Raw genomic sequence first — 15,819 nt, 5'->3', positions numbered from 1 at the left:
CTATTATTATATCATATCATGAACCAGCGTATACTGGTAACTCATCACAAAAAGTCATGAATAATTCACAATTTACAGAAAGGGGGAAGATTTAAAGTCCAGACCTTGCCTCGGGTTAGCGTGCATTGCTGTGCTGTTTCCGCCATCTGCTGGAAACTGTGAGGATTCATGAGATTCTTTAAAAAGTACGGAACACACATGAATGTGCGCTGTGTCCGACCAGTTTTTATTCTGCACCTTGAATGTATTTAATGTGTTCACTGCCTCATAGGCCGTGTCGTGTACTGATAACCTATTGTAGAACATGTAGAGCTTAATTTATTATACTGTAGGCAGATATTTGCCATTTCTGGTCCAAATTCAAGGGGATATTTCCTTGAAAAGTGGGATTTCCGAGTGGCCTTGAAGGCAGCGCGGCTGCGGAGCGCTGCTGATGCGGATGTTTCTGTAAAAGTTGATACAACAGTTGTTTCCGAAAAGTTTGACCTGCAGCTCGCAGGAAGATGTCGACCTCTGTGAAGCACGGAGAGGGCAGCGCGGTCCTACTGGTGTTTGCTGCTGTTAGTGTGGCGCTTATAACCATCCTCAGTGTGTGGAAGTTAAAACATTTCAAGTATAAACTGATAAATGAAACTGGAGGTGCAATGTTTTATGGTAAGTAGCTTGACTCAGCGAATTTAATTTCAGAGTGCGGAAGAAGCCGTTATTCAGCAACACTTCCTGGACTCCTAGTATAAATAATGAATCAGAATTCAAATACAATCAATTCCAGGCCTTAAAGAGGATTTAGTTTTTATCTGAGGCTTTTTAATTTGGCTCTTTCTACCTTTTTTTTGAGGATGGAAACAAGCATACTATCACAGCGATGTAATTTAGCTGAGATGATCCGACATTCACAGCCACATCTGAATGAAGATATTGGCTTTATGTTGATTAATGACATCTGACTGGAGCCTTTAATTCAGGCGCACCATGGCATGGACTCATTAACTGCTGGATGCTTCCATTAAGGTGATGCACGCAGTATTTAATAGTTTGCGGTTGCACTGAGGTTTCATCACAATATGACAGTACGTCACATACATAGACATAGCACAGTGTGGGGTTGCTTGTCCTAATCCTCAGCAGGACTGTCACTGCATGATTGTTTCTGTAAAAGACTTTAAATACGTATTTATTATATATTCATAGTTGTCCTGTCAGATTCTTTGGGATTTGAATATATCCTTTGAGACAAAAGCTAACACATCCGCTCAATCTTTGTTAAATAATAGAAAGCAGTGGTCTGTAGTTGAATTGAGCAGCTGCATGATTGATAGGCGGAGGAATTAATTAGAAACACTGACGGTAATCTTCAGAAAATGTGTGTACAGTGCGAAAAAAAGGAATTTACAGACATACCCCAAATTGAAAACCATTGATAAAACAGGATTAATTAAGCCCAAACATTTATTAACATGTCTGTAATGCTGTAATCCTTCGCAGGTATGCTCCTGGGATTAACTGTGAGATTCTTGTGGTGTGATGGAGGAGAGCGTATCCAGAGCATGTGCTCTTGTCGTGGTCTAAATGGCACCCATCACATCTTGATGGTCAACATCACATCGCATGGGTGCTCTTACAGACATGCTGGAAAATTGAACCAAAAATACACACTTGTCCAAACCCCCTCTCACAAGGTAACTACAGCAATTTAGTTTGACCTTCACCACACATAAAGCAGAATGTTTTTATGCAGGCTGTCTAAAACATTTGCCTTATAAGCTGTATAATCAACATGGCAGAGAATGTTTCAGTTACCTTCACTGTATTTTTATTTTGTCTCAAATCTTTTCTTCATTGCCCTTTTGTTTATCACATTTATGTTTTTCCCCCCTGTGTATGCTGAGTATTTACAACAACAGCATCCTCTAATGGTTCTTAGTTATTGGTGTTCCTCTAAATTACTTGTATGGTCTGTTTATTGTTGTGGTGGAGCAGAGAAAAAGAGGGCGAAGGAGCAATTTAACCTTTATTTGGGTTTTATTAAGGAGCAGATAGGGGAGATTGCATTTTCAGGTGTGTAGTGCAGACATGGGGAAATTAAATTTAAGACCATCTACAGATATAGTGCTTTTCAAGTAGAGTAGAAACAGCAACACAAAAGTCCAATTAATGATCAGCATGCATTATTTCCATAATGGGATGCTGATTGTTGGACTGTTGGATACCTACTTATCTAAACTACTGGCCCACTGCAGATCGGCCTATCTAGCAAGCCTGCTAGGAAGGTGTAGCTAATAAGCAGTCCAAGCTAAATGACACAATAAGTGATGCTGTTGCATGGCTTCTCCATGTACCGTATTTTCGCGACCATAAGGCGCACCGCATTATAAGGCGCAGTGTCAGTTACACGGTCTATTTCTGTCCTCAGCGCATACACAAGGCGCACCGTACTACAAGGCGCAGGTTACGCTAAAACATACCAGTACGTAAATTCAGTAAAAACCGGCTGGATATCAGCGAGGAGCCGGTGCAGCCTCTCTCTCAACGGTGGCAGCGACAGAGAAACAGCGTGTGTGTTTCTATGGGCAGAGCAGTGGCTGCTGCTGAATGCCTGTTGTGATTCCAACTTTATCTTTACACTTTATTAACAAATAAAGACCATCTTTGGATATAAATTGCACCACAGTGATTCCTAATTCATTATTGCTCTGAAATTATGCCGGCTTTCACAAAAGCTCGGACAACAGTCACTGAGACGCTAAGACGCATGCTACGCTAAAACATACCAGTACGTAAATAAAAAGGTAACGGGACAAAAACATAGAGTTAAGTCGAACTTTATTACAGCTATGTACAATACACTCACATTTTAATCAATCCTCTCCCGCAAATTATATAAAACAAACATATAAATATGTATAAAACATTATATTTGAAATGAATCCACCCAACACTCTGTTAGCATCTACTGCTAACGATGCAGAGTTCTTGGATGTAGATTACACACTAGATTGAGTATACCATGGGATTATATGTGTTCTTACTGCATCTGTGAAAGCTATAAACTCATTAAAATGGCAATTTATACAGACAGGGATTCTAATACAGTTTTTTTTTAAATTACAGAACATTTATATAATTTGTCAGTAAGGTACAACAGGAAAATTGCTGTGTCTAGACCTTAAACCACAGTGCTGCAAAACTAATTACAGCAATTATTTGTTAAAAAGGAATTAGTCAGTGACTCTAATAACGCTGCTAAGTAGAAGAGCCTAAGCCTTGACTTGGACCTTCAGTTGTCATTAGTATCATTACTGTTTTCCTGCTTGCTTTCATATTTTAGCAGTGCGATCACAGAGATTTGTCATATCAAAGAAACCAAATGACAAGCCCAGGCTTACAGTGCACATAGTCTCCAACAAGATAATGTGGAATAAGTGTATTTGAAAATTTGTTTCTTAATCTCAGGGCAATATTTCAACCAGAGAGAAAGGGAGTAGCGAACCATGAACCTTGCAAATCATCCAGGCCAAGTATAACTCTTCACTAATGGCTTGCCCCCTTTTGAATGCTGGGGTCTCATTAGCAAAGCAGCAGAGGCTACCACAAAGGCCATTACATCGGTCAGACTGTTCCGGGTAGCCTTCACGCCATTAAGCTTGATACATATGGGGACCTAGCAGGGAGAGATAAGGATTTCATTGCATTACTGAGTCCATTATGTGCCACAGGGGAATAAGGCATTAAAGTTTGTGGTCTGATTAAATTTAGTGCTGCTCAGCTGAAGAGGCAATTAGTGTATACAACACACCTCCATCCTCGACTCTGTGGTGCAGGTGGCCCTTAGAATAAAACCACCAGCACATGCATAATTTATTGATTACAGTGTCTGTATTAGTCTCTGTCATGCACAGTCTGCACAAATGAAAAAATGCATATATATTGTGCTGTGTGGGTAATTGTAGCCACAAAAAAGTAATTTATACTGAGGTGGGTGATAGTTGCAGACAGATAGGAGCAATTTCTAGCTCTAGCAACCACTTCAAATGTGAATTACTGAGAATGGTGGCTTTTTAAACTCTATAGGGGGCTATCCAGGGTTAGAAACAATACAAAAATGCAATCTTCCCTATGTCTACTGAAGCACCCAGGTGAATGTTCACCAACACCCAGGCTGGCCCTGGAAATAGGACATTTACACAAGCAGGCCTATTTTCATTCATTCATATATTCATGCTATTCAGGCAGCTTCAGCCTTCTGTCTATTAAAAAGCCAAATCTAGGCCGTTCTCAAAGGTCTGTGACCACAGCGATATTTCAGCAAGCCTCATCTTCACATCTTGTCCTGAAATTTAATTGAAATGGAATTAATTTTTTTGAGCAATGTAAGCAGGCCGTGCGTGATGTTGGAATGAGGAGAAAGCAGCATTATTTTTGATCTGAACTGAATATCGCTGCCGTTTGATCCTCTGAATGTACCCACAATAGACATAAAAAGGATTCAGGATGAAGGACTTGAAAGGCTACCTTTCTGAGCAGCTTGCATTGCATCACACAGGCTAGGATAAGAAACAGATAGTAAGAGCTCCATATATACAAAATTGCCTCACTGTTATCTGAACGCCCATGCCTATCACACTGGTTCTTTCTCATTCCCATCAATATGTAGGAGCATATGGTGAAGACTGACTCAACTGGTTAGATGTCTCATTTTGTTTTATGCTTTGCTTTAATCAGCCTGAGCCTGGACACTCGGACAGTAATTATCAAGCATATGTGGACTCTAAGGGAATGTAATGCATCATGTAGTTGTTTAAAGAACATCTAACTACAATGCATGAGTGGCCTTCATACATAAGCCTGGAGTCTCACATATCCCATATTTTCCTATTATCAACATTTTATTTTTTTAACCAGAGGACAGATAAGGTTGTCTTGTCACCCGCAGACATATTGTGACATTCGGATTCAAAGAGAAAACAAACTGGCGTCTTTCTGCCAAACACAGTGTAGCTGAAGTGAACAGTGTGTGTGTAATCTGTCTGTCAGTCAGTCTCATTCAGTAAACGGAGCCCTCATGCTCCCCGTGGAGTCCTGTCAGTCACCAACACAACAGCTCTGTCTTTTACAGGAGACCTTTGATCCGGAGGTTCTTTTCAATCTGTTCCTGCCACCCATCATCTTCCATGGAGCTTACACCCTTAATCAGGTGAGACTGCGGTCCTGTCATGCCTCCCTGAGGAAAGAGACATTATCTAAAGACCCTTCCTTGTACATCGGTACTACACTATGGTGTAGTGTGCTGTTTGTAAGGGAGAGTTAAAGGAGGAGTGTGTAGTATTTAGAGGCAGCTACAAGGGGATGACAGTCTATTGCAACATCCCTGCAGATAGAAGTCATAATACCTGGTTCACGAATATGCGCAAGTGATAAAAAGCAGTATGTTGCTATAGGTTTTGCTATTTTTGATGCTATGAACTGCCAGTTTGGCTTCAGACGTAGTGTGTTCACATTCCAATTGAAAACACCATACATGAAAAATACATGCATCGCTGTCAAGCTCAGTTGGAATGCACCACAAGTCTGGATTTGCAAAGGTAGCTTTTCTGTGGAGGGCACCATACTCTATTCTATAGTAGCTCAGAACACTCAACAAGTTAACACTGATGCTCTTCTGAATGCATTTTTTTCTGTTAGTTGCAGTTATCTGCAGCAACACCACTAGATTCCACCCACTACTACACACTGGTCCTTTAACGTGTCACTAATTCAGGTCTGTTTCTAGAAACGATTCACTGGAAATCTGGGATCCATCCTGACCTATGCTTTCATGGGCACTATTATCAGCTGTGTGTGCATAGGGTAAGTATTCACATTCATCACAAAGCATACAGAGCCGGGGTGTTTTCATTTAAATGGTATACATTTCATAAAATCTATTACTATAATTGACTCACAAACGGAAACAAAATGTTTTCCTATAATGATGTAATATATATATATATATATATATATATATATATGCATAAGGCCCTTTCTGGATCATATCTGTAATTACCTACATTTTCTTGCAGCTGTGGATATAATTTTTGCAGCTGCATAGATTTCTGTTTACTTGGTTATAGAGGCCATTTGTCATTGCTGCTGTGTAAGTGCTGCAGTAAGGCATTCCAGTGTGCCAACGTGCACAATAGCAGAAACCTAAAACAGACTGACTTCATGTGACTTCATGACTTCAAGCCATCATAATTACACCTGTGCTTTTATTACAATGATAAATGACAATATCAGTTAAAGCTTTACACTGTACCCAACTTGGACTTGCATTGTGTGGACATGGGAGGCAGCTACAGCTGCTGTTTTGGCCTGTTGAAGCTAGATGGCACTGTCAGACTTTGGAAAAACCTGCATGGAAACATAATACCCACTGTTTTTGTTTTCCTACTTTAATGAGTGGATCAGAAAAACTGAACGGCCATTGATTTTATGAAGGGATTTTTATAAAAGCCTTTAATCTTTTAAAGTTAATAGGTCTGATCATGATCATTATGCTTATTGTTTATTTACACATTTTGTCCATTGTCTTTTCATTTTTAATTAATTGCAGATTTTATCCACAGTTAAAGGTCACACACATTTTTAGCTACTAGCTGAAATAACAGGGGCTCTCCTACCTGCTGAAAAAGTGTTGTCATTCCTCCCTTCTTTCCTCCATTTATTGGCATTCTCCTGGAACCTCCACAGCCCCCCCCCCCCCTAGGGAGTAGGACAGGTTTTGACATGTGCACTTCTTTGTCTGATGTGGGAGCTTTCAGCTCTGTCCAGTCCTGGTGCTTGTTAGTAAGTCTGCCAGGTCCTATAGGGAAAAGGTGGTATCAGGGGAGTGTGGGAAATTTACTGACTCAAATTACAAACTGCGCCTCCTCCCTGTCTTTCTGTGTCTGTGTGTGTATCATCCTCTCTTTCTCTGTGTCCATGTCTGTGTCATTTAAACACAAGAACAAACGCACCCACATACACACACAATTCGCATCATCATGCTAACTTCAGTCCTCCTTTTAATGGCTTGAAGTTAGGGGATACACAAATAAGACAGCTTAGCTGCTTGACTTGAGGGCAATGCCTTAAATCCTGCCTGTGTGCTGTCACCATGGTAACATAGTTACACCGATGGAGAGAAAGGCCCCCCAGAGGACACGCTGGCACACTGATTATTATGGGATGCTTCACTCTAATGGGATTAGTTCTTTACATACATCGGTTACAGGAGCTAGACTGCAGTGTTGAATGCTGAATAGACATTTTATCAAGTTTGTGCCCACATTGTCCATTTTTCATGTGGGAGATACATTCAGAAGCAGTTAGATTTTAGATTTATTTAAGTTCCAGGATGAAAAGGTGATTAAAAAAATACTGCTTTTGTGTCCTTTTGATGCCATAAAAGGGGGGTGAAAATGGTTGTGTGTGAGGTTAGATGCATCTATGTGCACGTGAGGTTAAAGTAAAGGTCATTTACACACACCCACTCACATAAATATGATTAAATTAAATGCAGTCACAGCATTTTGCATACACTTGTGTTAAGCAGCCACTGCCTGGAAGCAGGTCAACTCACCTGCTGGTAGCGTCTGGCCCCATTACCCAGACTGCTTTGGGGGAAGCCCTGCTGTGGTTAGAGGTATGACTGATAGGCCTGCTCCGGCTGGTACTCCCCAGTGACCTCACTGTATTTCCGTCTGTCTGTTTGTCCTCAATCTCAGGGTGTCCATCTACGGCTTCACCAGACTGATAGTGCTGTTGGGCCAAGCGGCAGATGGAGAATTCGTCCTCACTGACTGCCTCCTGTTTGGTGCCATTATGTCAGCCACTGACCCAGGTACCTTATAAAGGAACTCTTACAATGTCCCTTCCACTGGCAGAATTGATCCTTGTGGTTTTTATACGCATATAAATCTCGTGAGGTCTGGAGAGGATTACAAGACTCACACTTTATTGGTGTATACCATGAGGAAACAATGTAAAGTTCGGCACTTGTTCACAGTAAACACATCACAAGCAAGTTCAAGTAAACAGAACGTCAAGATACCGAATGTGTTGAGAGTACACAGTACACTTTTTTGGTTTGGATAATTAATAATCTGCATTATCTGACAATAGGCTTTGCATATTGTAATGTTAGTTCACCACCCCCTCCACAGTGGCTGCAGATTCCTTGAAATCTGGTCAATGGTCTCTGCCCATCTGCTTTGTAACCATGATGGCAGCCAGTGAGGGTGAAAACTGACACCGAGCATCAGTTTTAAAGAGCAGTTACTATGTTTTTGAAGTACTCTGATTCAAACATAAACATAAAACTGAGACAACCAATACTAATAGAAAAAAAAAACATTACCTTAGCTTAGACGCTAGGAGCAAAGTCACGCTGCCCTCTCTGTGGGTGTAGCTGCTTTAAATTCGGCACACCTTTTTTCCTAAGTGGAAAACACAATAAAATCAGTGTTCTTCAAGAGCAGTCAAGAAGGATGTCAGAAGGCATTCTGCAACCGGGTGACAATGTTAATGCCCTCATTTGGTGATGAATTATTTATACCAATAAGTGGTCGATCTGTGTGAGTGTCAAAAAGGGGCTGTAGATTATGGCGCTGCTGTCACACTGGCTGACATTATTTTGCCACTCCACGCTGTTCTCATCCCTGCCGACCCTCAGTGCACTCGTCACTTTGATTAGAATCACATTCTAAATGCATTGATGGCCCGCACCTCTAGGCTGTCAGAATCTCATGCTGTCCAGATATAGCCCTGACTGAGTTTTTTTTTTCGCAGTGAGCTGTGAACATTTCCCACTCATTTTACTTACTTTTGCTTGTTCACTCATGACCAAACCAGCCAAGCATTACAAAACTTTTCACCCATGTCATACTTCCTTATTTAGCAGCTCTCAGGTTTGTTCGTGAGTCATTGCAAAAGTGCAACTAAATCACATATCACATACTGAAATCTCAGTAATGTTGTAAAAGTCTTCAAGAGCTGGCAGCAGAGCTTTGAGAGAAATGGAAAACAAAATGTTTTGAAACTTGGTTTGCACTGAGGAATTCAGTGTAACTAAGATGTTTAATCGACCAGATTCTAACTTACAAAAGTCTCATTGAAGAGAAGCAGAGAGTAAAAGAAGCTGAGCTGCCATGTTTAGAGTTTTACCATTTATCCAATAGGGGCATCCCCATGATGTATTGGATGGATCTGATATAAAATAATACCATGATATTCAGAGCTGTATTTTCCTCAAAATGATATTCATGTCAGTGTGGGGGAGTGCTCGCGGCTGTGGCAGCAGCTGTGGGAGCATCGATGGCCAGGCCTTTCTGTCTCTAGCCACGTCCTCCAGCTTCCTGTGACAGATATAATCATTCCAGCGAGTCCTAAATTTGGCCCCACTGGTAGACCAATAGAGAAATCTGGCTTGCATTTGTGGTCTTGTTCTTAATGTCATTATTCAAATATGATGGCACACTGTAGGTGAGGGTAGGCACACAGACGGGCTCGTATTTGTATTCATTGACCTAGTATGTCAAATATCCTGGATACAGTGCTGCTAATTAGCACTGTTTCTCACAGAAAGAATGTATCTGGGCTGTATCTCCAGTCTTCACCCCCTGTCTTTCCAGTATTGATGGACTATAGACTCCAGCATCTACTGACTGTTGAAGGATTAAGCAGTTAGAGAAACACATATACAGTAACACCACTAGCAAATGTAAATGGTAGATAAAGTTGTATGTTTGATCTCTCTGTCAACATTCGATAGCAGAGACAAACTTTCTTTAAAAATCCTCTTTGATACTCAGTTATAAATATTTTATATGTAACATTTCCTACTTTAGCATTAGCTTTACACAGGCTGCTGCAGCACTGTAGCCATGAAGCCTTGCTGGCTCCAGGGACAGTTACAAAAAAGGTCGCTCAATTACATTCTCAAAGGGCAGAAAGGCTGTTCTTTTGGTGTTTTGTTCTTTTCTTTTATCTTTGAATTTTTATTTATTTATTCATTTTTTTGGACAATACACTTAAAAATATTTCTCTTGGAATGAGCAAGAAAGAAATCCAGACAGACAGGATACATCTGGGGTTCTTTTATGTGCGTGTGACTCAGGTGTCCAGCAATATTACAACATCATACACAGATGTTAACAATGCAGCAGAGAAGTGGCGTTACTCTGAACCACCTCGGCTGACTCCTCTCAATGGGGAGGAACACAGATCTACTTGAGGCTTTAGGATCTGAGGCTTCATGTGGCAGAATTGTTTTGTGGTCTAGTGATGCTTAAGGTGCATCTATTATGCTCTAAACTCTTTCATTTCTGTTGTATAGTTTTACATCTTTAACAAAAACAAAAAGTGCCTCAAGTGGCCAGTCAGGGTACTGCACTCTTTGACTTCTCAGCTCTGGAGGTGTCTGCTTGAAAATCAGATAAAGAAACTGCTTCATCTTCATCTGAAACGGTGATGAAAGCTTTTTTTTTGCTGCTGTTTTGTCACTGCCTAATTTTTTTTTTTTTTTTTTAAATCAGAGCCAGGAGATTATTGTAATTCCCTGTTGACCGTTATCTCTTTCCTAATGCTTCACTTTCAGTATTATATCTGCCTAATTTGGTCAAATCAGCAGGCAAATCCCATGCTGTCTGACTAAGATGGCCATGAGCTTTGCCTCTGCTAAACCTTTGCAGCCGGGTAATATGACCTAATAAGGCTTCTTTTCGACCCGTTCAACTGTATTATGTCTGAAGTAATTGTCTATTCTTTTTACCTTATGGTGTTGCTGTGGAAACTGAAGAACACTTGACAGCTGTAGGATGGGGTTGCCATGACAACACAGCCAATCCGCACCCTTGTGTGCACGTGTGTGTGTGTGTGTGTGTAGGGTGGTGAGGTTTTTTTTTTTTTTCCATCTTGCAGTTTGAGGGGTGTACGACATACTGTCATCAGCCAGGCATTATGGGAGCAGGGAGATGGAACAATTCTGACTCCAGGGCCTACCTCACCCTCTCCAGATAAAGGAATCCTCAACCAGGAAGAGCTTTAAACCTGTCAAAGACCAAAGAGCCAGATCTGTCAAAACAAGTCCTGAGGCAGCTGTCCTGCTTATATTGTCAGTCTGGTCATATCCTGGCTCTCCTGCCCTCACCGGCCTGTCTATTCACTACAGGGCCAAACATTGCTATTAGAACTGACTCCTTATTCATATCACAATTTTCCCTCAAACTAATTTAGAAGGATGTTTTTGCATCTCTGTCTCAACAGGTGGAATATTAATCCACCAGGATTAACTGTTAACATACTGTTTTCAATGTGATATTGAGAAAGTGTATTTCTTTTTTCCTGCCTATGCCTATGCTCTGGCAAATATGTGTGTTTATGACACTAGCTTTGCTTCTTTGCAGGCTCTTGTGGATATTTTTCTATAAACCTTATCTATTTACATTTTTATTTATCTGATGTAATACACAGTACAAAAAAAAATCGGAAGAATTCTGCAAGTGATATCTTGCAGGAGATACTTGAGGCGCCTGTAAATGCAGTGCTGACAGCCACGTCATGTCTTGTCAGTGTCAGTATTCTCCCTGTCACTCACTGATGACACTTAGCCATCCTGCAGTGCTGAGCATGTCATGCGCTCATTCATATGGTCAGCTTTCTCCTTGATGTTTACTTATATTTCTCTGTTTTTTTGTGTAGGCTGCTTCTATTTTTCCACCAGCGACTTAAATTGCATAATAAATGAGCTGAGAAATTGCTGCTGCATGTAAAAAAGCACATCCTCATTAATAGAAGAATATCATTTAGATAATCTAATTTAACGATCCATGTTTTGAGACTAATCTAAAGGAGAAGTTCAGTTACAAAGGGTGAGATAGGACCCAACAACTACATCAAGCAATGCAATGCAATGCAAAAACAAAATTATTGTAATGTTGACTGAAAAATGATTTTGTTTATGGTCTCAAAGCCTGCAAAAAAAATCATTAGACACCTTCTGTCTGTGCGTGGAGCCTTTTCTCATTAACATTTACCTTTCTATCTTTGCATCACATGCTGTCAGACCTTCATTTAAATATATATATATATATATATAATATTCACACCCTGACATTGTCACATTAAAAACTGTGTTGATAATCAGTTTTACCATCCCCATACAGCTAACCCAGTGTTCCACTATCAGCCCACAATGCCCAAATTTAATCTGTGTGACTTTACCTTGAAACAGAGATTAAAAAATGCACAAAATTCACTGACAGGGGCTAGACCCAGTGAAGAAATTGGCAACCGGTTGAGGGTACATTGTGCTTCTGATTTTAATTAAGCAGTCACACATTAGCTGTATTGTTAGAATGAGTAATGAGTCCTTGTGTTCTTATTGTGTGTGTTTTTCCTCTTATATCTACACAAACCCACAGCTGAAAACACACTCTGTCAAAACCTCCATGTCTAAATAACGTCATTATGCAACATGCACCTGTGCTAGTATGATGTTAAATACATATATGGGGAATAATTGTGGGCAACTCTCATAGTTTTAAACACGGAGCTGCTGTTCGCCTGTAGGTCTCCAACATTAAACTGTAATTGCCTTCTTTGGGATATTTTAATCAGCAGCAGAACGTTAGCTCCAATCTCTCCCTATTTTTCCCACCAGCATCCTCTCATTTCCAGAATCCTCGCCGTTATCTCCCTCTGTAGTAAAAAAAAAAAAAAACACAGCAGCCCCCCGAGCTACACACACACACTCCTGTGCATATTCATGTTCGCCGAATACAAACATGACATAAAACAGAAACACCTGCAGCTTTAACGAAGAGAATTCAGTAACTCCAGATATAAATACAGTATACAGTATATCCAGGCAAATCACAGGCAGGCAATTTACTGTGTGACACAATCACACATCTCATATAGATTAGTGCTGTTTCTTACCCTCATTGTGGTCTAATCATATGTTGTCTCATTTGTTCTCATTCATGTGGTTTAAGCTGTTTCTAAGTGTGAAACATGATACATGAAGTGTATTAGCATCTTGGCATACAAACATGTTTCCTAATTAATCACTTAAAGAGGCACATATGAGCCATCAGTTGTGTTTATGCAACTATTACAAACATAAATGGATATGCTGTTGTTAGCATAACCTAAGGCTGAGCTTGCTTTATATTGAGTGCTAACATCCTCATTCCACTGCTGATGGCTTACTGACATTTTCTGTCAGCTTGCATTGTTACACTTTATTCCCCTGGTTTCTGCTGTTGGTAGCAGCACAGGTGATATTTCAACGTGTGATTAGCAAAGCAGTCTTTCTGTTCATTATGCTGCCTGCAGTCTTCAGAAGCTGTAATTCTTCCTATTTGTTTTTTTAAGTCTCAGTCCTTGGCCTGCTGACAGAGCTGCGTGTGGACTTGGATCTGCACACCCTGCTGTTTGGCGAGAGCGTCCTGAATGATGCCGTGGCCATCGTCCTGACACGGTGAGTATCTCGCTTTATAGAATTTGTCTCAGCCCTCACAATGCAATATATTTCAAGGTTTAATTATGTGGGTGCTTAGACTTTTCCAACTGGCATTATGGGGGTGGATGTGTGGAGGAAGGAAGGCTGAATGGAGGCTGCCAGCTTTAAGGAAAGGGTGTGATTGGCAAAACAGCGTGAGTGCTTCTGATACTATACAGTGGACTGCATAAGCGAGTTGCCTCTAGCACTGTCAGCATCTCATTAAGGTACTCAGTGGAGAGACTCACAGCTAGAATAGAGGAACACTCCCAGCTAACGAAGTTGGCTAACACATCCTGTCAAATTCTGACAAAAAAAAAAACTGCATAAAATCCTGACACTCAGTGAAGTAACCATGATGCAGTATGACGCCTGCATTTCAATTGCTTCATTCTTTCCTCTTTCTCCAACACTGCACTCAGATATGCATGTTTATCATGCTCACACATTGCAGTCATTGTCTGCTCTATTTACACAATGGTAGTGAACAAAGGCAGTCATGTAGATGTGCTAACAGATGGCAAGTTGGAGACAGAGAGGGGAGAGAACTAACATATCTCCACACTCATGGCCAGGCAGCCAGTTTAAAGTAAAGGAGGGATGATAGGAATAAGATACATGTCCATATTGTTGCTTATTGTATTCACACAGAGTGACATGTCGCATGTATAGTGCTGGCACATACTGACATGTCTTTATCCGATTGCACAAATGGGCACAGACAAGCAGGCAGACTGATGTGTTTACGCCATGGCTGCTATCTCTGTGTACACTGGAGTGCAGTGGAGGGAGCCTGTGCGTCGTCCTGGACAAACCGTCTGATAATGCTACGTTTGTTTCTTGGAGTGGCGTGACCGGCCTTCATGCCATCTCCTGTCACTTGACTGGGTTGCTAGCCTGCCGGTCGCCCTGGCCCCACATACAAAGCCGGCCCTTATTAGTGAGCCACGCGGGGTCCTGGCACTGGAATTTTAACAAGCTCCCAGAGCAGCTCAACCTTACGCTGATGTGCCCTCTCCCAGGCACAAAACTTCCTGCTCCAGCAGCCCTGACCCAGGCCACCATCCAAACAAATCCCGTGTTAACATCTTAGGGATTTTGACTGGAAGTTAACAACTCAAAATGTGAAATTACAGTCTCTAGAAGGTCACACTGACCAAGCAACAAACAGCAAAGTTTAACATGCTCCTTAATGGGTTTCCCCTTCTCGGCTTGCTGAGCTCATTAGTGACAGCTTGATTGATTCTTCCCCTTCTGCTATGGAGATTAAGGCATGTTATGGTGTTTGTTAGCTCATTGCAACGTGACAGCAGGAAAAGTGGAGATGCATTGGGTTCATTTGTCATTAGTTTGAAGGACATTTTTTGGCACTGTTCATGTTTCTATGATGTTTATCTGGCTGTCACATACCGTGTCTCATTAGATGAAGGAAAGCAAAACAACAGGCGCCGCTTTGACATTGTTTTGCTGACTCAGCACTTTGATGTTCATTAAGAACAAAGTCCAGAGGGAGTACACGGTAGGGTCTGTGATGGGCTGAAGAAATGCAGTCATTCCACACACAAGGCAGCCAGCTCCATCAGCCATGGGTGCCTATCTCTGCTTGCTTGAACACAGACACTAAGCCACCCCACCCAACCCCACCACACACATACACACCATAAACACACAATTTCCTCCTCCCTCTTTCCTCCCTGTGAGGCCTCTTTTGCACTCAATGACTTCCATGTGCAAGTCTCCCCTCCCCCAACAAAGTAAATATTTATAGCAGCGTGAATAACATTATGCTGCTATCTTTGAGCACAACAATAGTATTTACCCGGCCCTCCACTAACTGCTCTAGGATGTCTCTGAGGCAAATCATTCAGAATGTGTTGTTTTTCAGGGAAGGATTTTACTTCTAAAAAAAAAAAAAAATAAATGTAAGGTTTAGCTCAGCATAATAAGCATGTGAATTTATACTCATTGTGCCTAGTGACTGGTTTACACCAAGAATCTAGTGGCTCATATTTCTGATGACTGCACATGTTTCAGAGCCATAAAAAAATGTTTGTTCCAGGAAATGTTTCAATTTACTTTTGTTGTAATTGCGCTCCTTGTTTATTTTTCGTCCATAACAATTAAAGTTTTTTTAATCTTTTTTTTTTTTTTTTTAGTGCCATCACCACCTACAGCCAGATGGGTGCAGGACACACCTTCGACCCGGCTGCTTTCCTCCACTCACTTGGCATGTTCCTTGGAGTGCTTGTTGGCTCCTTCTTCTTAGGATTCATATTCACAGTAATAACAGCCCTCAT

At 41.1% G+C, this 15,819-nt stretch overlaps 1 protein-coding gene across 1 annotated transcript in view; it reads left to right on the top strand.

The window, feature by feature from the left end:
- The first annotated feature begins 469 nt into the window (after window positions 1-469).
- Window positions 470-15,819, top strand: part of LOC114452914 (sodium/hydrogen exchanger 9-like) — a 52,106-nt gene continuing 36,756 nt past the window's right edge. The window contains exons 1-7 of the mRNA XM_028432435.1: window positions 470-654; window positions 1,486-1,679; window positions 5,117-5,194; window positions 5,771-5,847; window positions 7,746-7,861; window positions 13,396-13,501; window positions 15,679-15,817. Of these exons, the coding sequence (XP_028288236.1) occupies window positions 504-654; window positions 1,486-1,679; window positions 5,117-5,194; window positions 5,771-5,847; window positions 7,746-7,861; window positions 13,396-13,501; window positions 15,679-15,817 (861 nt within the window). The 5' untranslated portion in view covers window positions 470-503. The remainder of the gene's footprint in view (window positions 655-1,485; window positions 1,680-5,116; window positions 5,195-5,770; window positions 5,848-7,745; window positions 7,862-13,395; window positions 13,502-15,678; window positions 15,818-15,819) is intronic.

This window comes from Parambassis ranga, chromosome 20 (assembly GCF_900634625.1).
Source record: "Parambassis ranga chromosome 20, fParRan2.1, whole genome shotgun sequence".
Lineage (NCBI taxonomy): Eukaryota > Metazoa > Chordata > Actinopteri > Ambassidae > Parambassis > Parambassis ranga.
Note: the sequence above shows the minus strand (reverse complement) of the source record. Positions and strands in the feature narration are given on the sequence as shown.